General features: G+C 44.6%; 1 protein-coding gene across 4 annotated transcripts in view; it reads right to left on the reverse strand.

Moving 5' to 3' along the window:
* Positions 1–20,637, reverse strand: part of LOC122120733 (biliverdin reductase A) — a 28,442-nt gene extending 7,805 nt beyond the window's left edge. Inside the window, exons 1-7 of one of the 4 annotated variants that reach the window (XM_042694957.1) lie at positions 20,545–20,637; positions 16,486–16,580; positions 13,244–13,365; positions 11,215–11,247; positions 5,200–5,321; positions 2,760–2,879; positions 1,160–1,257 (exon numbers count right to left, since the gene is read on the reverse strand). In XM_042694957.1, coding sequence (XP_042550891.1) covers positions 1,160–1,257; positions 2,760–2,879; positions 5,200–5,321; positions 11,215–11,247; positions 13,244–13,365; positions 16,486–16,510 — 520 coding nt within the window. In that variant the 5' untranslated portion in view covers positions 16,511–16,580; positions 20,545–20,637. Of the gene's footprint in view, positions 1–1,159; positions 1,258–2,759; positions 2,880–5,199; positions 5,322–11,214; positions 11,248–13,134; positions 13,170–13,211; positions 13,218–13,243; positions 13,366–16,485; positions 16,581–18,974; positions 18,997–20,544 lie in introns of those variants that run through there. The other 3 variants (XM_042694958.1, XM_042694960.1, XM_042694959.1) reach the window with 3 other exon arrangements.
* Between the last annotated feature and the right edge of the window lie 5,936 nt (positions 20,638–26,573).

Here is a 26,573-nt window from a genome sequence, read left to right on the forward strand (position 1 = left end):
CATTATCTTTCCCCAGTTAGATTGGCCAACAGTTTGAATTTTAACAACAAAAATGCTGGTGGGGATGTGGTGGAAAGGGAACCCTATTGCACTGCTGGTGGAAATGTAAACTAGAGCAACTACTTTGAAAGCAGTCTGGAGGTTCCTTAAAAAACTAAACATAGACCTTCCCTATGACTCAGCCATACCACTCCTAGGCATCTACTCTAAGCATCATGAGCCAGGATATGATAAGGATACCTGTACAATCATGTTCATTGCCACACTATTCAAAACAGCAAAAATAGGGAAACAACCTAGATGCCCCATAATAGAAGAGTGGACCCAAGAAATATGGTACCTAGCTACAATGGAATTTTACACAGTCATTAGAAAGAATAAAATAATGTCATGTGCAAGAAAATGGATGGAACTAGAACAAATCATATTAAGTTAGATAAGCCAAGATCAGAGACAAATGGTGCATGTTCTCCCTGATATGTGGAAATTAGATCTGAAAGGTACGGACTACAAAATACAAAGAATTTTATATGCTCACATAGAGTGGGACCAGAAGAGGATAGTCAGGAGAAAATCACAAAGGTGCAATACCCAAATACCTCTTCATATGTATATGATATACATATTGAAACAAACTCCAAATATATGGAAACAAAGGACTTTTTTCTTAATTTTTTTCTTTTGTTGACTCTGTATTCTTTACCTTATATAAGGTGTATTCACATTCACATCTGTGGGAGGGTGAGGGGAGGGCAGATAATTGGAGGAAAAAGGGTGAAAAAATACAGCAGTGGAGTGCTGCACATTGATGAAAAAAGTGAACTATGCAACTTGTGGGTGGAGATGGGAGAGGGCGGTAATGGAAGAGGAGGAGGGAACAGATGACATTATGCAAAAGCATATGTACTTATTTCTGAATGTATATGAATGTATCCCCATTATATATCACTTCTAAAACACTAAAGTAAACTTGGAAGAAAAAAAGTTTACACATTTCCACGAATCCCTGTGTACTCCAGGTCCCTCCACTATGTAGGAAGAGCAACATGCCTGAAATGGTTTGAGCTTGAAAGTATGGTATAGAGATGCAGTCACACAACTCCTCAGGGCAGAAAGCCTTAATAAGCGGGTCTGTGTGCAGACAGAGAGCATACGTCACCTTTCTTCTCAGCCAGGTCCCACAGTTCCTGAGCAGCTGCCAATGACAGCGCCATGGGGTATTCCACAAGGACATGCTTGCCAGCACTTAGAAACTGCCTTGGAAAAACAAGAAACACAGCAAGAGAACCTTCAAATGAGCAGCACTCACGGGCTCCTCAAGATGGGGAAGAGGGTATCGTAAGCACATGAGTCTGTGTGTGAATATATTACCAACCAGGTGGGAGAGAGTCCTGGGAGACATGGTGGAAGACTGAGCTCATAGAGTTTTTGACGACTCTGAGAAAATACCTCTCCAGTTTTAATGCAAATGTTCAATCAGTGTCATTCAGTTATAGACTATTTTACAGTCACTCTGGGAAAAACATATATTCTCAAATAAACTATTTCTTCCTCAGTATTAGAAAGACAACAGAGCCCCTGGGCAGTGAGCTGTTTCTGAAACAGTCTGACCAGGTTTATCCTAGTACATTTGAAGTAGGTCCTGAAGCAGGAGAAGGCATTTTCCAGGTTCACTTTTGCCTAACATGCTCTTGGGCATTTTGTGAGCTTTTGCCACTTGCAAATTTTGGTATGCTGGAGGTAGGCTAGGGAGAACAGAGAGCGCGAGAGAGATGGACTTGTAACGTCTCTGTTCACCATACTTTGACAGACCCAAAATGCTGTCCTCACGAGTAGAATGTGATTGTCTTGACACCAGGGTGCAGGCACTTATTAATACCAGGATAACCAGATCACCTTTTCAAGAAAATTTACCCTTGTGCCAGAGAAGTTGAAGGGGACTCAAAGGAAATTTATCCACTTAGAGTTAAAAGGTCTTTCAGGAACAGCATGTTAGTGGTCTCTAGACTTCCTGTGAGAACCCAGAACAGAAACTTCAGCTCAGGGATGCAGTGATGTGTCCAGTCACCTGGGCCCAGGTCTTCCCTGGTACTCCTCCCTCTGTACCAGGCCCACCAAATGCTTACAGTTAGAGGCTGTGCGCTCACCCAGGGGAGATGCACCACTGTGCTTCTCCTGCTCTGCAGCAGGAACATTTCCTGATTTCAACCATACCCCTATTTCCTTATAGACATATAAACATTTCAACATAGAGGAACAACTAAAGAGCCAAAAGAGTTTTTGAAAATGTCTGTGTAATCTTCCCTCCCTTCCATTTTTCAGGAGCTTTAGGGGATCAAACAAACATACAACATTAGCTCTCTAAAATGAGAGATGCTTCTGTTAGGCTTCTCTCCACAGGCTCCAGACCCCATCCTCCATGCTCCCTTTTCCACAGGCCACATGAGCTTCTCAAAAAGCAGCCTTGTTGTGGTCCCAATGAATCCCCAAGGATCCTAGAGCAGGCTCTGAGAACCAACTAGGCAGCGATAGTGGCTGGGCATCCCAGATTCAGCGTGTTGGCCCAGGACCCAGGAGAAAGCCACAAGAGCACACACCATCACAATGTACATCCCCCCTAGTACAGGCCTGACAGCAGTTTCTAAAAATTCCAAAACAACATAAGCCTTCCTTTAACCATGAAAACTCCCTTGCAGGGTGTTAGCTTGCTCGGTGCTTGTTCCATTCACAAGGCAGACTGCCTACAACGAAGAACCCACCTGATGTAGTGCTCATGGCTGGAGCTCTCGCTGCAGATGAAGGCCACCTCAACCTCTTGGCTGGAAAGAGCATCTTCCAAGGGAATCTGCTGCACTTCTGCAATGCTTCCAAGTTTCCGTCTATTTTAGAACAGTGCAGAAATGGCACTCAAAAGCAAGCACCAATAAATGAGTGCCACCCTTCTCCCTTCTTCCCAACAATACCCAGAGACCAGCTTTTGGAAAGGAAGGACTTAATGTTCTCTCTCCCTTATTCAGGGCATTTTCCATTGTGACTTCAGGTAAAGTCATGGGATCTGGACTCGGGTGCCAACACTACCAGTGTCGGTAAGAAGCAGCCAAGGGAGTCTCTGAGTTACTATTTCTCTAAAATAAAAAGAATAGTATCCTTTAATGTCACAAGAAGGGGTCTTTGTGGTTGTTTCCAGTTCCAGGCACTTAGTCAAACATGGTTACAAACAATCTAGAGCCAGGAATACTCTGAGTGTGCCAATGCCTACTGAGATCAAGCTCCTTTGCTTACCTCAAGGCCTGGTGACTGTCAAGCAGAGGACAAGCGTCTCTGCCTCCTTCACCATAGAGTCTGTGAGTGACACAGCTTTAGGGGAACAGGGCCAAGGCAGAACCCCAGGGCATGTGACTCCCACAGGGCATAGAAGGGCTCCAGTAACGGGAGAACAAAAGCCATAGCACTGTGTGCCACGCCCTGGTGCTGAGGCTGAATGACAGAGAGCCTCAAGGGACAATGAAGGGACATGGGCAGCCAGCACAGGCTCCAGCCAATCGCAGCCACAGCAGGAGGAGGGCATTTGGGGAAGTCGGCTCCCCAAAGATAATATGCTATGTTTCCTTCCATGGGCCATCAACTCACTACAGGATGTGACTAGGATTAGTGTGTGTCCACTGTATGTTGAAGATATCAAGAACATTAAACAGAAGCATCACCTTCCAGTGACATACAGGGAAGAAGTTGCACATAGGAACACATTTCCCAACACTGGAAAGATGATGACATGAGGACTGTGTTGAGAAGCAGGGGTTCAAGACTCAGAGAAGACAAAGAATGGTAGCCTAGGGTTTCAGAACAGGATTCCTGGAGGGACAGCAGAAACTAGCCAGTAGGTAATGAGGAACCATGTGGTAACAGCAGGGTGTAAGTTGTGTGGGGACAAGACATTGGCATGAAACACCCATCTTTCTACAGGGTTGCTGGGAGAAGAGAAATTCCACTTTGCCCTTGAGCTCGAGTCTCATCCTGTCAGAGCTTCAGACAGGCATACTCAGGGTGTTCTTGTGTGTGAAGCTCTTGAAGTCTTACAGGAAGAAGCTTGGCAAAGAGCAATTCTAACACTTCTAGATCTCTCTGGGGCCTAAAAGCTCACATTCAATGCTTACATAGGAACCAGATGGTCTGATGAATTATAATATGAAGAGTCTTCAGGGTGAATAACTACAATAGTCAGTGTCACCAGCTAGCTGACAATTAATGCCAGCAAAAAATACTGCACAGAATCAGCTTGGTATGATGTTTGGTGAGTAATGTGTGTTTGTGCATGAGAAAGGTTAGGGAAATGAAGAATCAGAGTGATAGGCTTGGTTTCCTATGAGCTGTAGGAAACAATCTTTAAAGAAAAGTGGGTTTAGCCAGGTGCCAGTGGCTCACGCCTGTAATCCTAGCTACTCAGGAGACTGAGATCTGAGGATCACGGTTCAAAGCCAGCCCAGGCAGGAAAGTCCATGAGACTCTTATCTCCAATAAACCACCAGAAAACCAGAAGTGGCACTGTGGCTTAAGTGGTAGAGCGCTAGCCTTGAGCTGAAGAGCTGATGGACAGTGCCCAGGCCCAGCGTTCAAGCCCTGCGACTAACAAAAAAAAAAAGAAGAAGAAGAGAAAAGTAGGTTAAAAGTATCAGTGGGAAGAAAATACACAATATTTAAAAGACGAGCTTTGGAATCATTCAGTCTTATATTCTTAAGTTCTCTAGCTTTTTGATCTCTAAAAAACTAATTAACCTTCCTGTGGCTCAGTTTCTTTCTCTTTGACTAGTGGTGTTGACTGAGTATAGAACTCAGAATGACAGAAGTATGTGAATCCTAGGGTTACCATGAGGATGCCGTCTCTGAAAACTGATGGAACAATGAACTCCCACATGCCTCCCAGCCTTTTTCAGACCAAACCCACCTGTATTTGCTGTGTCCCTTCTGTAGCAGATGTACCTGGGGCTAATCTTCCCTGTTCTGTTCTTGGGGTTCCCATTTGCTGTACACCCCAGCTCAAGACCCTCTCCTTTTCACTTTCAAGACCTGCCCAAACCTGAGACCTTGTGGGAAAGAACTGTGTGTGGTTTTCTCCCCTGGGTCAGAAGATATCCATGTTTTGTTGTGTTATTTTGCACTATGCTTCCTGCAAATTATGGGTACCAAGCTAGTCCATGCCACCTGGACACGAAGCCAATCAGATTCAGGTAAGCCGAGGAACCTTCTGGATTCTTTAAGTCCCTTATCCTCACGGAGCCAGCTCTGCCAACACCAACAACCACCACACCAAACTTTCTCACGGGCTGAAACATAAGGGACCAAGTTAGGATTGTAAACAGCAATTTAGCAGAGGACAACAAGAAACAAAGGATAGTCAGAGTCCTGATAAACAGGAAGAGCTGTAATTCTACAACACAGGAAGCCTCTGTATCCTGGCTGGACTAAGACTCTCCTGGGCTCAGAGGTGAGTCAGCTCTGTCCAACACATTCTGAAGGGGCTGTGCCTATGTCTTTGTATGAAAAACTTGCCAGATACCTACCTTCAATTGGCTTTCCCTGCCTACTGCCACCTCTCCAATGATGGAGTGTTCTGCTGTAAATCCTGCTACCCAGCCTGAGCTGTGGCCTCTGTCCTCAGTCTACCAGGGACATGAGGATAGGATGAGCTTACAGTTATTCAGTGGTCACAGCTGCTGTATACGATGCTGACAGATAAGAGCACATGGAAAGCAGGATCCATGTGGCTTAAGTCCTTAGCATAGCTTTCCACGTTTTAGCCACCATTATGGCCATTCAACTGTAACACCTTAAATATCACCTAAGAGCACTGCTGGAGGCTGCCTGGAAATAGACCACAGGGAATAGCAAGTGCACATTTTAGAATTATGAAACAACTCGATGTCCTTTAAATTTCTATGCATGACTTCCACATAAGCCTCCAACCCAGTTGTGCTTGAATGCTTCTGAGCACAGAAATAGGAATGTCACCTCAGACTTGTCCCTTTCCTTCACCTTTGTGATCTCACCATCTGTGACCCCTGACTTGGCCCTCTTCCTTTGTCCACTGCTCTAGCCTTAGTTCAGATTTGAGATATTCTGAGCATTTTCCTATTACTGACTTCTTATTTTGTTCCATGTGGTCAGAAAACATTCTTTCAATGTTTTAAATCTTTTTAAACGTGCAGAGACGTTATTTTTGCATGTGTGCCAGTACTGGGGCTTGAACATAGGGCTTCATGCTCTCCCTCCCTTGGCTTTTTCACTTAAGGCTGGTTCTCTACCATTTGAGCTGATAAATTGAAGAGTCACTCAGATTTCTCTGTCCAGGTGGACTTCAAATGAAGATCCTCAGTTGTCAGGCTCCTGAGTAGCTAGCGTGAGCCACCAATACCCAGTTCTGATATGTGTTTTATGATGTAGGATATGGTTTATCTTGGTGCTATAATTTGTATCTTAAGTGTCTCTCCAAGTTAAGCTTAGGTGTTCTGAATCAACAGGTTAGCAATAGTGGAAGGCAGGGGAACCTTTATGAGGCAGGAGCTAGTGGGAGGCCTTATGGTCATTGGGGATCTGCCTTCAGAACTGCAGGACCCTGGCCTCTCCCTTCTGCCCAGGAGTGAAGGGCTTTCTTGTAAGACATGTATCCTGTTGTGTTGGGCTGCCTTGCCACAGACCTAAAGGCAACAGGGCCAACTGACCATTGACTGGAATCTCCATATTTGAGCCAAAATACACCTTTTTCTGTAGGGACTGATTATCTCAGGCATTTGTTTCAGTAATAGAAATGTGAATAACCTAGTTTGATAATGTTTGGAGCAGACTTGAAAATGTGGTTTTAAAGAAATAAAGAAATAGGTATGGTTTTGAGACAGCAGAAAAGGAACATACCTAATGGGTTACAATGTGATTCAAAGACCAATCATAAGAGTAAATCACAGTCCCAGAGTAAACTTCCTCCCCTCCCCTTGGTCTACAACACACTTGTGTTTGGCACTCCAGACCTAAAAGTAGAGTTCAAAGAAAGTTAGGATTCAGAGCAGATGTTCTACCAACTTAGAGAAAAGCATCTTTATGAGATGAAATGTTTGGGGGAAAAAAGAGGAGTCACTGTAGAACTTTAAAGTGGCACTCTGAAGTGAAGACACTGGAGGTGGCCATGGAAGAGATATTGGGGCAGCAGCAACTTCCTGTCTTTGCTTCCTGGCTGCCATGAGGTAAAGAGATCTCCTCTGCCATGGGCCCCTGCTGTGATGTGCTGGGACACCACAAACCCCAAACAAGAAGGACAAGTGACCTGGGATGGGAAGCTCTGAAACAATGAGCCAAATTAAAACTCTTCCTCTGTGAAGTTGATATTGTCAGAAATTTGTCACAGTAACAGAAATCTGATGAATAGAGAGAAAAATAGGCAATGGGAGAGCAAGTTAGAAATAACCATTAAATTGCATAAACTGCAATCCATAAATTACAACTACCTTTTGGCACCAGCAAATCATACTCTGAGAGTAAATCCTACAGAGCTATCCTGGGAAAGAAATTTCATCTATATCACTCTTGTTTATAAGAAGCCAAAGAGAAAAACAATCTGCTAGTAGCAGAGTGGTTATGTAAGCAATGTTATATCTATAAAATTGAATATGATACAACTACACAAAAGAATACAGTGGTTCTTTATGCATTGAAAGTAAATGCTCTCCAAGATATACATTGTTGGGGGAGAAACAAAAAGATACATAACAGTGTAAGTTCTGTGCTACACTTTATACATAGCCAGACAGCTGGTAGCTCACATCTTTACTGTTCAGAAGGCTGAGATCTGAGGATCACTGGTTCAAAGCCAGCATGGGCAGGAAAATCTGTGAAACTCTCACCCTCAATTAACCGACCTCCTCCACCCCTCAAAAGAAAACGGTGGATGTGGAGCTGTGGTTCAAGTGGCAGAGTGCTAGTCTTGAAGCCAAAAGTACAGTGACAATACTCAGGAACTGAGTTCAAGCCCCAGGACTGGGAAACACCACACACACACACACACACACACACACACACACACACACACACACACACACACACACACACAAGTAAGTGGATAAAGGGAAGCGTATGTGTATATAATTATAATCTCTATGAAAGGTTGACCAAGAAGAAACTAATACAACTGGAGAACAAAATGCAGGAAGAGCATGAGATACTGGGTAACTGAAAAACAGAGGTAGGAGAAAGAGGAGGGCTAATCCTCATAGTATTTTGAAGTCTTTTATCATTTAGAAATATTTAAATACATAAACAACTGATTAAGATAGGTGTGGATAACTGAAGGGTGCTCAGAGGTAAAAACACCAGAGCTGGCAGTGCTTCTAGTGACTCTCCTCCCTGGAGTTCCTATGTGCTAGAAGACATGTGCTGCTCCATTTCTGGAACTATCTGTCTCTCACCATCTCCTAACCAAAACTCACTCCCAAATCACCCTGACTCCTCATGCATGTGGGTTCGACTTTGGTCTCCTCTCACTCCACTGACCCCAATGCAATCTTTCATTTCCATATTGCTCTGCTTCAGCAAGGAATGTGGTCCACAGGGCATCCAGACCCCACTGTCACATTCCAGAGATCCTCAGCCACATGTTCCCGGACCTCATAAATACTGGACACTCCAGTGGCTCTTCTTTAAAGCCACTCCTTCCTCATCTTGTCTCACCTCGAGCTGCTGAGGTTTTCTTTACATATACTTTGTTCCTTCCTCATCCTGCCCCACAGGTGAGCACATCTCCCTAAACTCAATGGTTATGCCTCTTTGCTTCACTCTCTCTCCCATGACTCCAGAGTGGGGAGCTCCATTCTTCAGGCTGCCATGACCACATCTGTGCTGAAAGGCTGCAGTGTAACACCTTAAGCTGTGAGCCATTCCCTCCACCAGATCCAGTTCCAAGACACAACATAAACTGGGAATTTCTTCAGGCTGTCTTGTCCTCGTTTAGGCCTTCATGCTCTGCTGAATTCCAGCCTTTCACCCACCTAACTAACAATCTTCTCAATTTCTGTGCAAAGACTCATTGCCACAGGAGTTCTATCAGCCTGAAATGCTTGTCATCCAGAGTCATTCCTTAGGCAATCATTCTCTGAGAGCAAAGGGCTGATTATTGCTGAGGATCCTCTGTCCTTTGCCCTGCAGCCAGCATGTGAGTCAGCAAGTTTTCTTGACAATTTCCACCATGTGATTTCCTTCCTCTACATTTTCACTGACTACTACAACCCTGGACTGGATTACTGGATTACTCAACAGTCCGGGAGTTGTCCGGCCCTTCAGTCAATCAACATTCAATGAGGACCACGTGTATCTGAGGCATCAGGCTAGAGGCCATGGGGACACACTGAGGAACAAAGCAAGCAGGCGGCTCAGCTTTAAGTGAGAGGACAGAAGGTGAGGGAAGGTAAAGAAATAACAATGATGGAAGTGACGAGAGGGCCATGTCCCCTCCAGATGGAGGGCTCTGAGAAAACCCTTCACCCAGCAGAAATGGCAGGAGAACTGGATGGACAGAATTAGATGGATCTGGACATGACCAAATGTATTCACCCCCATCTGTATCTTAGCACCCCGCTTTTGTTCCTTACAGAAATTTGTGTAACACTTACTTTCTTCATCTACAGAACACAGATGTCAATAACATCCTGCTCAGCAGCTTGTGGAGAGGAGGAAATACAAGCACAACTTGGTGGATTGTATAGTGCTTAACTGTATGTTACACCTTATATTCAGCACTGAACGGGAAAATGGAAAGTGATATTAATAAAATTGAATGATGTCAATAGCACAGTAAATAGCACAGTTGTTGCCATGTATGAGGACCTTGGGGAAATTGTAGCTACAATCTGATGTTATAGGATTATATGCATGGGCTGTGACAACAGAAGATACTAGTTTTATTTTGTCACATTAAAAGTTATTGACACAAAACCAAAAACATTTTCGTGAAAAATACAGCTATACAACGGAAAATATGTAAGACATGAGGACAACTGTCTTTGTCAAGGTGGGAATAGGGATGGGGAAAAGGGGACAAACATAAACACACATGGGAGGAGGTTCATGGACAACAGGGAAATGCAGCAAACAATCTGGAGGAGGGCGTCCTCTGTGCTGGAGGAGAGGGGAGGGCCAGAGGAGGGAGAGCATGCTACAGGAGATTAAGCAAGGAATTAAGTGAGAAAGAGAGGAGGCAGATGAAACATCAGAAGTAAACAATGTTGAGATGTATCCATGGCCACAACTGTCAGCAGTGGTCCATGAACAAAAGTGCCATATCTGTAATGGTTTATTACCATATCCAAGTTGAATTTAGAGCGACTCATAGTGTGGAATGACACAAATTTTGATGACTGGTGAACTCAGGGAGAGAGCAGGCATCCAATATTTGTTAACTACCAGTTGGAGTGAGTTCCCTGAGAAGCCAACTTTGGTCTGGTGACACAGTGAGACCAGGTTGCACTGTCATGAGATTGCAGTCCTTATGGAGTCATTCAGCAAGGATAAGCAACTGGCTCCTGGCTAAATGGAGAAAGACCTGCTTGAACAGATCCACTCAGGACTTCCTGAAACATACAGCCTAAAATGAAAGCTGTGGAAATAGATGAGTGCACAAGATCATGGGTAGGACAAGAAGTACCTGGGGAACACAGACTTAAGAAAAGGGAGAGAAGGAGGCTAAGAAAGAGCTAAAGGTAGTGAGCAGGACACAGACCAAACCCTGATGCACAAAGCATCAGTAGTCACTCAAAAAGCATGTGGTGATAGTTGTTCAGAGGCAGCATTCCATCAGTACAGCAAATACCTGAGATAACCAAGGCATAAAGACGCAAGGTTTACGTGGCCTCACTGTTGGGGAGGCTCCAGTCCACGACTGGTTGGTCCTTGTTGCCTGGGCCACCCCTAGCTCTTGAGTGGTGTTTCAGAATTAGCTGTCGTGGAAAAGTCTGAATCAAACTGAAGGTGAATGGACACAGATAAGAACCCAGAGGGGCCTAATTCCTACTCTATCACCCAGAAACATGTGTACATCAGCAGATGACAGGCCACATGTTTTCACATTTGTGCTGGTGTTTCTGAGAGCTCTGCAGGGGGAAGGGAATACCCTTAGAAGGAGAAAGAAGAGGCGCTGCAAACACAGCATGCATGTTATGATGGTGGTAAAAGACTCACCTCAGCATCCATTTTGATCTCTTCCTTCAGGGCCTGTGAGGACAAAAGCAGTAGCTCAGGCTCCTGCTGACATTGCTCCAAACCCTATACTAACTCTCTCCTGAGTCCCCACTTTCTCTCCTATTCAGTCCCATCTTCCCCAGATGTCTTCACCACCTCAGCCCCCTGGTACTCAGGCTGGGATCTTCTAATCTAAGGCTGATGGTAGTAAACTTCCCTTATCACATCAATTACATCTCCTCCTAAAGAAGATGCCCAAATCCTGAGGTCCATCTTTCTCTGGGAAGACAGCTGGAAACATGAGGCCTCCATGGAAATGAAATATTCCCACAGCTGACGATTGGAAATGCCAGTGTCTCATCTTACTGCCTTGGAGGCAAGGCAGTAAGAAATAGTCATCCTTTTTTCCTTTGCCTAGCTGAGTATACTATGTTAAAAGAACAATGTTGGACTACTGTGGACCCTTCACATGAAGGGGGAAGGAGCAAACAAACACGTGAGCCAGGGGTCAGAGGATCCAGTGGATAAAAGGGGAGAGAAAAAGACACAGGAGAGAGAAGGAACAGAAGTAAACAGTCCATGATGGCACAGCAGTAGTACCAAACTTCAGTGCACTTGTAGGCCAGCTTTATCGAAATATGGTTCCTAGTTCAGAAGGTCTTGTGTTGAGTAGAGAAGGGGCTAAGAATCTGCATTTTCTCAGGCACTCAACTGGTCATTACACAGGTCAGCCACCCCCTTCGAGGAAACACTACAATTGTATAAAAATTGGTTTTGCATTCATTTTCAGAGCTGCTATGTGGAAGAAAAGCCATTCCTTTCCCCAACTCTTTCCCAGCCACTCCCTTCTGCTCCCAGCCTGTTTGCTCCACACCCTCAGTATCCTCCTTAGCCTCACTACAAAAGCTTCTACCTCTTATTGAAAGGGGTCTTCACTTACTAGGAAGGAAATGAGATAATATGCTAATATGAAGCCAATTATTCTACGGAATACATTTCTAATATCTTTAAACTTGGAGCATGTGCCCATATTTAAGAAGAGCTGCTAATTAAGGAAAATGATTATAGAAAATGCACATGTGTTCCTATGGACTACCCTCCCACTCCAGAAGGCCAGGTCATAACCTTGGACCCTATTGCTGCAACTCTAGCTCTTCTCAGCCTGGGGATACAGGAAAACAGGAACTGCTAGACCCACCAGAGGGGCCCAAGGAATGTGAACATTCTGCACAAGCCGGAGGCAGGTGTTCCTATCTGCCTGCAATCCTAACTACTCAGGAGGCTGAGCTCTGCAGGCCACCTTTCAAAGCCAGCTCAGGCTGAAAAGTCTGTGAGACTCTGATCAATTAGCCAGGAAAAAAGCCAGAAGTGTGCTGCAAACCAAGTGATAGACACTAGTCTTGAGCTCAGACAGCATCCAGAAAGGCAGGGGCCTCCACAAAATTGAAAAAAAAAAAAAAAAAGTACAGACTTAATGTGTTAATATATCTTTCTTTTGTACTTGATTGAGCCCCTCACTGTTGGATCAGGCCTGTGGCTTCTCCCAGGTGCTCAGCCAGTAGTTAGGCAGCAAGGTCAGGCCTGGGCGGGACAGGACCCAGCTGGTAGGAAGGCTGCCAGGGCTTTGGGGCCTATGCTGTCAGTAGCACACTGGTCCTACCCGTACAGCTCTGCCCTGCAAAGCGCACGGATCTCTGCTAGAAAAACTGATCCCCAAGTGTTTATCCGACCCCTAGGAGCGCCCCGTCCCTACATTAGAGCTTAACCCCAGTGAGTTTACAGGAACCCTGCCAGTGCACTGGATCCCAGGGAGCGTGCAAGCCGCCGTGGGCGCGTCCCGGTGCGCGCGCCCGATCTCCGTGCCCGATTCGAGGTGGCCTGTGGGATCCTCAGGAGCATATCGGCTCCCCGGGAGCGTACCGGGTCCCGCGAGCGCGCACGAGCCCCGCGGGCGCGATCCCTGTGAGTGTGCACGGTTCCCTGCAGGGTGCACTTACCCAAGAGCTGGCGGATCCCCCGGACCCCTTACCCTAAGCCACCAAGTCGAGGTGCAACTTGTCCTCCGGACCTGCCCACCTGGCAGCAGCCAAGTTGCTGACTGGGCGGTAGGCGGGTTCTCATTGGCTGCAGTCTTTCTTTGGGCGGAGACACCTAAGGAAGAGGAGGGTTTCGTTTTGTTTTGTTTTTGACTAGGAGAAGTAGTGCTGTGGCTTAAAGTGGTAGAATGCTTGCCTGGAAGGAAAAAGTTTAAGGACAGTGCTCAGGCCCTGAGTCCAAGCCCCAGGACACGCCCCCCCCCCCCCCCCCCCATACACACACTCCTTATTTTTGGCGATTGGGAAAGAAAGCAAGACTTTGTATCTTGACATTAAATTTTTATCCCCACGCAGGGCTTCCCTCAAGTCCCACTCCTACTCCACAATCCTAACAGGGCTTTATTTGTGCCCTGGATTCAAGATCTCAGGGGTAAAGCTGTTCTCCCAGCTGCTCAGGCCTAAGACCTGCTCACTCATGGGTATCTCCTCCCACCTGGTAGTCAGAGAATTCCCTTGACTGGGCTTTCCTCATGTACCCAGGGTCCCATCATTTCCTACCTCATCTCTGTCATCTCTCCCCTGGGGCATTAGTGCTGTGAAGAGTATATTATACTTTGCCAGAAAACCACACAGACATCAGGGACAGAGAACAAAGAAAGGTTTATTGCCAGGAAAGGGAGAAGTGAGAAGAAGTGTTGGCTATTGTCTGAGGTGACCTAAATAACGTAGGAGTTTTCTGAGGAGACAGAAAGGGCTAGGAGGCGGAGACCCTGGTGTGGTTTTCTGAGGAGACAGAAAGGGCTAGGAGGCGGAGACCCTGGTGTGGATGTGAGGACCAGGGGCGTCATGGCAGACTAGGATTATGGCTGCTGCCCAAGTAGTAGGTAAGGGGCCCTGCAGCTGCCCAGGCCTGAAGGTCACTCTAAGGTGCTCTTGTTGCCTTCTATGGTGGTAGTTGCCCCAGAGAAGTGCCATCCCAAGGTAGAGGGGGTTGGAGGCTAATTATTTACTGCCTTTACTACATAGGCCTGGTGTTGCCTAGGAAGGGAGCATGCTAAGCTGTGGAGAGGGGAAGGAGCGTGCTAAGTTATGGGAAGGAGCTCACGTGGCGAACAAGTGCTGTCCTCCTAGACCTTTCCCCATGCGGCAGCCAGACTGGCCTTAAACCTCTAAGTCAGCTGCTGTTCTCTAATCCAAACCTTTCCAGTGGCTTCCATTTAAATCTCAACCCTACCCTCTGCTTCTCAGCCTTTTCTCAAAAAAAAAAAAAAAAAAAGTCATCTTCTCACTGGCAAGGCCTAGGTCACAAGCCAAATTCTAGGGACTGAGCATGTGAGCACTTTAAGTGAAAGACATGGAGAATGGGTGTTTCCTCCAAATGAAATGCTGAATTGTGGTACCAGGACAAAGGTTGTTGGTTAGGCAAAATCCACAGATGATAACTTGCTGAGTCAGAGGAGCTTTGGGGAAGTCTGGGAGAAGGACCCTACAAGTTCTTGAGAGCAGAGATTAAGCATGTGAACTCCACACCCCAAAATTCTTGGAATGTTATGACACGAATGTGATAGTATATCTTATATTCAGTTCTGACTCTTTTTGTGTGTGTAAGAACATCCCATTGTACTGAGTGATCATCTGCTTCAGCCTAAAGGACTTTGTGGTAGGTTAGGGGTATAGTAATAGTTACTTTAGGTCACAAAACACAGAAAATTCCCATTCAAATGCATTAAACCATAAGAAAATAGCTATGGCTGGGTGCCAGTGGCTCACACCTGTAAGGAGACTGAGATCTAAGGATCATAGTTCAAAGCCAGCCTGGGCAGGAAAGTCTGTGAGACTCTTATCTCCAATAAACCACCAGAAAACTGGAAGTGGTGCTGTGGCTGAAGTGGTAGAGCACTTACCTTGAGCTGAAGAGCTGAGGGACAGTGTCCAGGCCCAGAGTTCAAACCCCTCGACAGATTAAAAAGAAAGAAAGAAAACATAGCTATGACCAGGCACTGGTGGCCCACACCTGTAGTACTAACTTCTCAGGAGGTTGAGATCTGAGCATCAAAGTTGGAAGCCACCCAAGACAGAAAGTCCGTAAGACTCTTCTCTCCAATTAACAGGTCCCAGTCTCACTCATGGGTCTCAAGACTTAAACATTTCCCCAAAGCCCCAGCTCTCAATCTGATCACGAGGGGTTTTAGGGTCCAATCTCCAAACTTTGTACGACACTGATATTCAGACCATACCACATGCATCTCAGAATTGTTATTGTAGGGACTATTCATTGAAGTTTCGTGCTATCCTTTGCCAGCCAGAATCCTTTCAGAACTTTACTGATTCACAGAATCAACAAATTATTTACAAACTCATTTTGCTCTATTGCAGCATGTTTAATTGAAGGTATTGCCTCCCTAAATTTACTTTACGGAAATGTCACAATTGTTTGATTTGAGGTCTCAGAGATGTTGACGTCTATTTATGGTCCTTTGCCAGAATAATTTGGAAGACTGGGATGGTTAAAGATTTGGGAAACTTTTATATGAATTATTTAGTTTTATCTTTCTCCTCTACTTTCCTGTAGAAAGGTTGCTAATGGAGCTTTGACCCTACCAGTGATAACTTAGAAAATATGAAAACACACTGAGTAAACAAGATGCTCTTAATGTACTACTATTCTATATGAATACCAGGACCAAAAAAATTAAAACACAATGAAACCCATTTGTATAATTACTAGCCACTAATTAAAAAAAAATAAAACTACACACATTAGCTCCAATTCGAGCTTCTTGCCTCTATGGAAAATTCTTTTTTTTTTTTGGTTGGTCGTGGGGCCTGAACTCTGGGCCTGGGCATTGTCCCTCAGATCTTCAGCTCAAGGCTAGCACTCTACCACTTGAGCCACAGTGCCACATCCGGCTTTTTCTGCTTATGTGGTGCTGAGGAATCGAGCCCAGGGCCTTATGCATGCAGGGCAAGCACTCTACCACCTTCCCAGCCCTCTATGGGTAATCTTAAGGCTTTATAAACTTGTGGCCAGAACTAATCCCATGTCTCCATCCAACTCCAGAACATTCTGGGAAATACACTGGATACAATGTTTAGTGGTTTTTATTTTCTCAGCCCACAACATCATAACCAACCAAGCCCATCACTCAAATGTTAATATGAACTGAACAAATACTATGAGCACTGGTGCAAGCCGTGAGGAAAACATGTTAGGGAGATAGTTCTGAGAGAGTACCTGGAGGATGTAGTTTTGGAAGCATCTCAGGCAGAAGCAGGGGAGTCAGGATCCAGCATGCATTAGCCTGTTTTTGGACATTTCTGTGAAGCCACCTGAGGAAGGGTTACACTGAGTAAGGTCCTGCATGTCTATGTAGAAGTGATAAGCTAGGGGAAAAAAAAAACAGAATGTAAATATGATCTTGAGAACATCTGGGGGCGGGGGGGAATCTTGCCATCACAAGTCCAGTGGATTCTAGAGGAACCTGAAGCCAGGCTCCCTTCCACAGGTGCACTTCCCCTGGTGGCCCAAGAAGACCTGTGATTTATGCAAACACAAGGAGAACCCCTACCTCACCTTCATTTGAATGAAAGTCTGTTGGGATGGGTGCAGTCAGCCTGGCCACACTCCCCTTCTGGCTGTACAAATTAAGTTGTTTAGCTGAATTTTCAAGTCAGCTGGGAGACACTACCCTTTGCTACCCCCTGCTGTTGTAACACTAGGCCAAATAGAAGGCTTCTTCCCAGGGATCTTGCTTTCTCCTTAGTAGAGCAGGCTGAGCTGGTAACATGGAGAGAGCAATAGCAGAAGCTGCAGTTACAGTGGCAGAGAAGGCCATAGCTGCAGGAGTAGTGGTGGCAGCAGCGGCAGAGGTGTAAAGGCCACTAGCCCAGCAGCGACAGTGACAACAGTGGAAATAGCTGAAGACCTGCAGAGAGAAAGTGGCCAAAGAAGAAAGACCAGGGAGCAAAGGCAGTGGAGACAGAGGGCTGTGATAATCAGAAGATGAGAAGCTGTGAGCTGTGTCACTGCAAGAGCCACAGAGAGCGGCCAAGCCTTAAGGCCAGGGTCTCAGGCACCCTAGGACCATGAGCTATAACATGAGTTGCTGTCTAGGGCTGAGGATCCCAGCATCCTTTACTTAGGAGCTAGAATACTTACTGCTCTAGGCTGAGGGTTCATCCCTGAGGCCTGTAGGAGAACTGGCACACTAGTAGGTGCCAACTCTTGCTGCTTCCTTCAGCCTGCTGCCACTTCCCACTGCTGCTGGATGCCCAGAATTAAGGCAGCTGTCATGTACCAGGGCTCCAACCCAATGCCCAGAGACCCAATATGCCCCTCATTATTAGGATTTTGAGCTGTAAACCTCTATGACTGCCTGCATACACTCCGGGCCTTCAGCTACACTGGACTTATTTTTAGAGAATAGACAAGTTTAAGTGTTGTTTGAGAAAATGTTGAAAAATTGAAAATTCTTCCCAAAGACATGGAGAAGTGGAATGAGTCTCAAGAATATGTAGAGCCACAAGTTGCTGCTTCTCAGAAAACAAACAAACCAACAAACAAAATACAAGTCAGAGAAAAAGGAAGATGACAGTGTAGTTTCACTTCCGGTTGTGGATACATTTCCAAATAATCAGGACATTCCAGTATCAGTGGTTTGCACAAAATGTGATGTCATTAGTGTACTGAAAGAATATGGGTAGAGATGAACCTTTGTATTTTACCCATTATCTGTAAATTTTGCCTACAGTACGGTGCAACACCTCTTTATACTTCAATAAAAGAACCCCAAAACATGGAATCATCATATCATACATTATTCAGAAACAGTGTAAATTTCCCTGTAAGATACCTGCTGCTGTAGGAAAAGGATGCAGAATTTATTCCAATAATGTGGGATAATAAAGTAGGATTACTTCCAAGTTTTCAATATTGCAAGTAGAAACTAATCTTGAAGACATAATTAAGGCAACTGTCCTAATGTTTAGGGCAGAAGACTAGGTATTTCTTATGAAGCTATAGAACCTTTTAGCAAAACAGCCGACACTGCAGGTGGAAGGCCTATAGATCCATCACCAAGAGCCTCCCATACAACACAAAATAAATCTGTGTCACCAATGTTGCATTCCAAATATCTCTGCTGGGTCCCTTGCCCCTACAAAAAACAAAACTGATTCAAGCATGAAAGTTGAAGCTACCAGGAAAGGCATCCTGGCAACTGTTTCTGTTGTTTGGGTTTGATGGGACAGGGTCTCACTATACAGCCCAAGCTGGCCTGATACTTGCTAGGTAGCCCAAGTTGGTCTTGAATCTGTTACTGTCTTGCCTCTGCTTCTTCAGTGCTGGAATTACAGGCATGTACCACCATGCTTGCGCTGGCAAATACTTTCAATATTTAGTTGATTAAAAAGACTGGCTAGCTGGGTATTAGTGGCTCACACCTGTAAACCTATCTATTGAGGAGGTTAGGATCTAAGGTTCATGGTCCAAAGCCAGCCTAGGCAGGATAGTCTCTGAGATTCTTATCACCAAAATCTAGGGGTGGAGCTGTGACTCCAGTGGTAGAGTATTCATCTTGAGCGGAAAAGCTAAGAGAGAACACAAAGCTCTGAGTTCCAGATCTAGTATCACCACATTACAAACAAACAAATAAACAAAAAGTGAATTATTAAGTCTCTTGCTGATAATAGTAGCACAAAAGTCAGAACAGAAGCTCATATTACCAGGCATGTGAGTGGAAGTAGAATTACATGACAAAGCGGTTCAAGTTTCTCTACAAGACCTTCTATGCATCTTCTATGGCAGGAGGAGCTTCTGGACAACACTGAATGAAGTACTTATTCAGTTTTCTGAACAGTGTAGACATACCTCCGTCTTTTCCTTTAGAAGTGAAATTAAGAGAGGTGTGGTCATTTTTTTCAGACTAAATTTATGTTTTGTTTTGTTTTTTTACTTTTTGTGGATGTCCATTCTTAAAAAAGAAACTCAAGAAAAGAAAAAAAATACATGTTACGTAAAGTAGCTATTTACCTTCCAATTTTGCACAAGAAAATAATTTTGGACTTCTACAATCTCATGCCTAGATATGAAATACAACCATGTGACCATAAACCAAAGGCTACTTCAAAACATATGTGAAGTCTAGAAAAAGATTTTTAAAAATTCAATTTGGACATTTGACACAGAAGTTTAAGCTGATCCTTACCAAAATCATAAATAATTATGTTCATTTTGCTGAAGAAGAGGGAACAATTGTCAAAATTCTGCACAGTAACATAAATGAAACATGCTAAGTTAACTCAGAATATGCTCGAAAACTATTTGTCAGCCAGTGATCCTGGTAGGAGTGAGGAGCATCTAGTGCTCAAGCCTACAAAATCATGTGGTACAGGGTAGGCACGTTCCTTTAATACTTCTCATTGGCTGTCTTGACTGACTGCATTAGTGGTTTTGTGTGGACCTCAAATGATAAATATGATGCTTGAGAGAAAAAAAAGGTTCCCCACCTCTGTCAGACATTAAAGCATGATTTAGAGATATCAATATGTTCCTCTCAGAAGAAAAAAAATACTGGCTAAATATGTTCAAGAAAAATGTACAGATTAATAAAATGTAAAGGAGTACTTTTTTGATGTATAACTCTGTCACGACATACTTGTCCTTTATGACCTACCACTGTAATCCACTAATAAAGCATTATCTACAAAAAGACAACAAACTTTGAAAACTGAGCTAGTAAAAGATCGATAGTGGATCAATGAACAGCTATGAACAGATGCCATTTCATGTGTGTGTTGATTTCTTGTTTGTGTTTTGAATGCTGATTTTACTTGTCCTCTTGCTCTCAAAACTATTCATATAGTCTATAGTTCAAGTATCTTAAAATATGATTAGTGTCTATTAATTCTTTGTAAAAGCACCATTTGGGGGCCTCAGAATTTAATGGCAGGCTATTTTAATAGGGAGAGAGGAAGAAAGAGGGCAGAGAGGGAAGAAGAGGGCAGGGAGGAGAGGAAGGTGAGGGGGGAAGGGAAGAAGGAAAGGAGGGGGAGGAGAAAAGGGTGAAGGGGAAAGGGGCATGGATAAAGGGCAGGGGTGGGGCGGAGGGGGAGAAGAGGCAAAGAGGGAGGGCAGTAGAGGAGGGGGAAAGCAGAGGAAAGGGGGGCAGGAAGGGAAGGGGCAGGGGGGGCGGGGAGGAGGGGGGGAGGGAGGGGAGGGGTGAGGAGGAAGGCAGAGAGGAGAGAAGGGAGAGAAGCAGGAAGTGGAACAGGAAGAGGGTGGGAGGAGGCCAACCTTTTCCTCCAGAGAGGGAGAAGCCTCAGCGCCCAGGCCCACACGACCGTCCGCTGGGTCCTAACCAAGGCCGCTGGTCGCAGGGACTGAAGAGCAGCTCTAGCCCGCGGAGGCCCCACACCGGAAGTCTCGCCTGCTCCTCCCGGGATCGCCCCTCCTCTTCCGCTGAGGAGCCCGCAAATAGAGCTCACAGCTCGGCGGCTCCGCCGAGGCCGAGCGGGTGGAGTCCTCTTCGGGCCCTCGGGAGCCCTCCACGCCTCTCCTTCGCTGCTCCTCTACGGGCCTCTTTCGGGTGCACCGTGGCGCTCCCCGTGAGAGCTGAGCGCGGCCCGATTGTGCTGAGCGTCCTGGCGTTCTTGGATGGCAGGCTGGGCGCACGGCGGCCGGGTCCTGGGGCTGGAACTGCAGCCGTGGTCAGGGTAGCAGCCCCTGAGAGGCCTCTGCCAGAGCCACCAAGGTGTTAGTGCGATGCTCACCTGGGCTCAGCTCCACCCACGCCGGGGCCCCGCCCATCCCTGGAGTTCCCTCCATACCGCTGGCCCCTCCCTCCCTCCGCCCAGACCCAGCTGAACTCCCACCTGCCTCACTTCCCATCCCCACACCCTCCTGCTACCTGGATGGGGACCCAGGCCATGTGCTCCCTCTTGGGGGAAATATGGCTGCCCTAATAAGCCTCTTTGCCCTGTGCCTGCCTGCCTCTGTGTGGCCCCCTGGGATGGATGTGTCCCATCCTCTTTCAGAAGGAATGAAGTTTCTGGTTCAAGGGTCTTTATATCCTGCCCTGGTGCAATATGAGGAGTGTGGCCTCCCACAGCCGGTGACTGCAGAGAAGGCTTCTCAGAGTAAGAGTGGTGGTATATGTATGTGAAATTCACCTATGTCATTTAATGACACACGGTACATGGTATCTATGCATATGTCATATATGTGTATCAACCACTTTCTGCCCGAGTTTTAATATATTGAGAGAGGTAGAAGATGGGCTCCAATGAAAATGGAATACTATATGAAACAGTACGCAGGAAAAATTGAGTTAAAAACATGGTGCTAGAAATGAAAACCTTAAGACAATTACCAAGGTAATTTCTCAGAAAGTAGAACAAAAAGAATGCAAGAAAGAGAACTCACTTCCTTGGTGGCTCATGCCTATACACCTAGCTTCTAAGGAGGCTGAGTTTGGAGGATTTTGTACCAGAGCAGCAATGAAATATTCTCAAGACTCAGGATCAAATGACTAGCAAAAAGCTGGGCTGGAGACATGTCTTATAATAGAGTGCCAGCTGTAAACAGCCAAGGGGAATGAGATCAAGCACCCTCCCTCCCAAGGGAGGGGAAAAGAACGACTCATAACTCAAAGTTGGAGTTTGTAAACTGAATGTGTTCAATAAATGCTCAGTGTAATAAATATGTCCATATTAATCCACCTGATTACAAAAATTCAGGACAAAGGGTGACAGAGTGAGGACGCTCAAAAAGACAGCCAGGTCCCATACGAAGGATCAGGAATCAGCTTTGGATTTCTCTGTAGCAACCTGAAAATGAGCAGAGCAAGCACTGCCTTCAAAATTCTTAAGGAAAATAGATGTAACCCTAGAATTAATGTACATAGTCGAATTAAGGCCAGTTTTAATACAGATATTTTCAGACATGCTAGGCATCAAAACATTTACTTCACCAGGTGCATTTATTCAAGGCTAAAAGGCACCATGTGTTGGGATTCAGGCCTGCAATCCTAGCTACTTTGGAGGTTGAGATCTGGAAGACTGCAATTTGGAGGCCAGTCCAAATAGAAAGTCCATGAGACTCCATCTTCAAAATGAGCAGCAGAAAGTCGGCTGAAGTCCTGGCTCAAATGGTACAAGACCATGAAGAAGAAACCTAATGAGCGCAAGACCTTGAGTTCAAGCTCATTATTCCCTAAACCTGTCTTATACACTGCACTTACTATGTGTTGACTATCACGTATGCAGTGTTCCTGAATCATTTATCTTACATAGTGTTTGCATTCAAACAATAATGCATCCACAACCAACCAATTGCCCTAAAATCTGTACACCTTTACTATGAGCAACCGTGGAGCTCCCTCTGCTGTATATTTATTTTTCTGCAGTTAGTCAAACAATTGGGGGCCCTTTCTGAAAACATTTAAATGCAAACCTGCACTATTGATTATCTCATAAAAAGCCACCCTGAGTTGAAAACGATCATTATAAATTTTTCTGCTATGCTCCATTTGGACAGAATAGCATCAAACCATAAAGACAGCTTCAGTGGCTCCTTGCAGTCCTGGGTGGATTGAAGGCTGAATGAATATATAGTGTAAAATGAGATAGGGCTTGCAAATAGCCTGTGTGTGTGAATCATGGTAATGCCTAATAAAATGCAAATGCAGTGAATAGTTGGTACATTGCATTTTTAAGAGAAGAATGTCAAAGAAAAACTGTACATTCAGAATAGGAGAAAACCTTTCTCTAGTATTTTCTATTCTTCATTGAGCTGAACCTGTGGATCCAGGGAATAGGGAAGGCTCCCTTTATATGTGATCTGTATATGTGAACATAAATATATAATTATATTAACTGGCTATATATATGGCATAGCATGAGGGGTATATGCAAAAAAATCAGTATATCAACCTTATCACACTTACTATATTGCTCAACTCCTAATGCTCCATTGATTATAATACAAACATCGTAATGATGATGCACAGACCACCTGTTAATATAATATTACCTTTTGTACTTTGGAATTGTAGACTAGGTCCTTCCAACCCCTTTCTTTGTTCTTTTGAAAGAATGAGAAATCCTAGTTTCCAAGAAATTTTTCTAGAGCTAAGCTTAGAAAGGAGTACCCACATGAAAACCCTGACCCCACTAAGTTGGTGTCTGGAGCCTCTGGAAGACAATCAGCAAAGAGCCAAAGCCCTTATCAAAAGTGAAGCTTAGCCAGGCACTAGTGCTCAAGTCTATAATCCTAGCCACTTAGGAGCTGAGATCTGAGAATGGAGGTTCAGAGCCACCCTTGGCAGCAAGGTCTCTAAGACTTTTATCTCTGATTAACCACCCAGAAGCCAGAACTAGAGCTGTGACTCAAGTGGTAGAGCACTAACCTTGAGCAATCAGGCTCTGAGTTGAAGCCCCAGGACTGGCACCAAAATATTAAAGACCAAAAAAATAGAGGAGGAAGTTTGGGTTTTGTATGTCTGGGGAAAGAAGTGTAATTATTTTTCTTCTTTACGCTTTTCTGTATTTTCTCCCATATTCGATGCTTCAAATGCAACTTTAAATATTCAGAGCAATGTCATAAGGACTATTATGTTTCTTCTTTAACCTCTTCAGGTAGGTTTATAATGTCAGTTTATGGGTGCAATATATCTTGATCAGTGTCACCCCTTTCATCATCTCCGCATCTCTCTCAAACCTACCTGTGCCCTACAGTTACCTGCTTCCATTTTCACCTATGTGCCTTGAGCATTATGACTGTTTTCCCATCCTTCCTCTCTCCATTCATCTGGACCCTCCCCTTGACCTGTCTCCCCCTCTAGCAACTGTACCATCTTCCTGGTGTTCGGCTAGTTTATTGTTTATTTCAGTGCTCCACAATGGCTCCTTGTTATTGGTCATGGTTCTTAGAAGACAAAAATTTTTTTTCTAGCAAGTTTCAGCAGGAAGACTTTTTTACTTTAACATTTTTCCTTCATAGCTAAGAATTTGTGAAAATCACTTTCAATAAGAGATAGAAATCAGAATTTTCACTTTCATTTAATTATTCCTTAACTGGAGTCTTCTCTTTGACATTTGGATATAATTCAGTTTTTTTCAGTTTTTAAACTAGCATTACTCTGTACATCATGATAATAAGTTTGTGTACAAATGCCAACCATTCTCTACCACCTCACAGCAGCTAAATTGCTCCAGGAGTTTTTCTAGTCTTTTCCATCCTATAACATCCCTTCAACTCCTTCAATCTGGTTTTTGTCTCCTTATTCCACACAATTTGACATTGATAATGTGGCCAGGTGATGATAAACAAAATGGCTATGTTTTAGTTGTTTGTCATTTTGTGCCACTGAAATACAGGTCAATGTTGACTGCATCCTCAGAGTTAAAGCAGGGGTGACTAAGGTGAGTCACGTGACTGTTCCAGTAGGGTGATGACTCTCGTTGAGGTACTAGGAGATGCAATCACACCTTCTGTTGAATGAAGACAGGTACTGGAAGAAACCAAAGAGCTGGGTTTATAAATGTTCACATCATTATCATCTTACTTTACTATCCTGATCACAGCACCCAGAAGAGGATGCATAAAGATAAGGAGCAGGGAGCGTGAATGGTCCAGATTCAGTATGAATCCCTGACTTATTCTGAAAATAAAGTCTTTCGTATTCTCTCTCTTGTAGAGTGGCAAAACCATTGCAAAAGTTCAGGGTGCAAGTGCGCCTCTTGTTAATAGAAAAGCCATTAGCTTGGTCAACCGAGAGCAGAAAATAATGAATGGTGAATGGCTTGTCCTCAGGTCATGTAATGCTGTTTATTGTCGCCTCTTTTTAGTTTTTTAAAGATTGCATTTATTTGATTTCACTAAGGCATATTTTATCTCTGTTAGAAAGCACCTGGAGGAAAGGTGTATTTGGGGCTACGGCTTCAGAGGTTTCAGTCCACGGGCTCTTGACTAGGGTGCTTTAGGGCTGTGGTGAGCAGAACATGATGGTAGGTGTCTTATGGTAAACTAAGCTCATCACCTCATGGGAGGTAGGAAGGGTAAAAGAGTAGAGAGGTGAACATCACTGTTGCAGCCTCCTTGCTTCCGGGCCCCCCTCCCGCCCACGTGCACATCCTCCTTGCCTCCCTCCCCACATGGTATATGGACATAACTTCCTCCAACTGGGTTTCACCTCTTAAAAGCTTCATGAGCTCTTCTTTGCACCAGGGTTGGGCACCAAACCTCAATTTTACACATGCCTTTGGGGAACATTCATTCACACCATACCTCCTGATAACAAAGTGGGTGTTTGGGGGCTGGGAAGGTGGCTCAGTGGTAGAGTGCTTACCTTGCATGCCTGAGGCCCTGAGTTCGATTCCTCAGCACCACATAAGCAAAAAGAAAAAAGCCGGAAGTGGCACTATGGCTCAAGTGGTAGAGCGCTAGCCTTGAGCTGAAGCGCTGAGGGACAGTGCCCAGGCCCAGAGTTCAGGCCCATGACTGGACCCCTGCCCCCCAAAAAAAGTGGGTGTTTGAATAATATGTGCTTCTCAGAAACATTTTAGCCTCAAACATCAAAGACATTTTGTTCCTTTACCTTGTATGTGTTTTCTGAGGTATGAGTATTTACTAGAAACAAAATTTCTAAGTATACTTTCATTATTCTATTCATGTGACTTTATACTTTATTTGCATTTCTCTTTCACAGTATAACAAAATTGCACCCTGAGACACATAAGAAGAGGATGATAGGGGATGAAATTATGAACATATTAGTATCTTTATAGAATTGTCTAGGCTTTCCTGTACAGTGGTGTTCATTACTGCATGACTTATAGCTGCAAACAGCTGGTTACCTCTTATGTTAGACAACGAAGACTGTTCAGATTATGTTTCGTTCTTTGCATGTCTCAGCTCTGAAAGTCACTGTTTTCTGTTCCTCCATCTTACAGCTTTGGTCTCTGGGTCTGGAGTTTTCAAAGGTTATCCCAAACCGTGAACTAATGACTCTTACAACTAACCGGAACAGTAGACTTCCAGTTCATCCATCATCCATTTCCAAAGCCATAGGAAAATCATTTCCTCTCTGATGACAGTGAACAATTTTATGCCGACTGGATTCCCTGTGCCTGTTTGCATGTCTGGGTTTCTGTTTGTTTGCCTGTGGATGTGTGTTCATTTGCAAAGACATCAGAGACAAATAGCCACCCTCAGCGAGCTACTTGCCGTGAAGTGTGTCTTAGGGATAGAGAAGTCACAGATGGTAACTTTGTCAGTTGAATCTTGTAGAGGATGTGGTTGAAACTTCTCTCCCTGGTCATTCT

The sequence above is a fragment of the Dipodomys spectabilis genome, unplaced genomic scaffold (assembly GCF_019054845.1).
Source record: "Dipodomys spectabilis isolate Male_0828 unplaced genomic scaffold, ASM1905484v1 ptg000178l, whole genome shotgun sequence".
Classification (NCBI taxonomy): Eukaryota; Metazoa; Chordata; class Mammalia; order Rodentia; family Heteromyidae; genus Dipodomys; species Dipodomys spectabilis.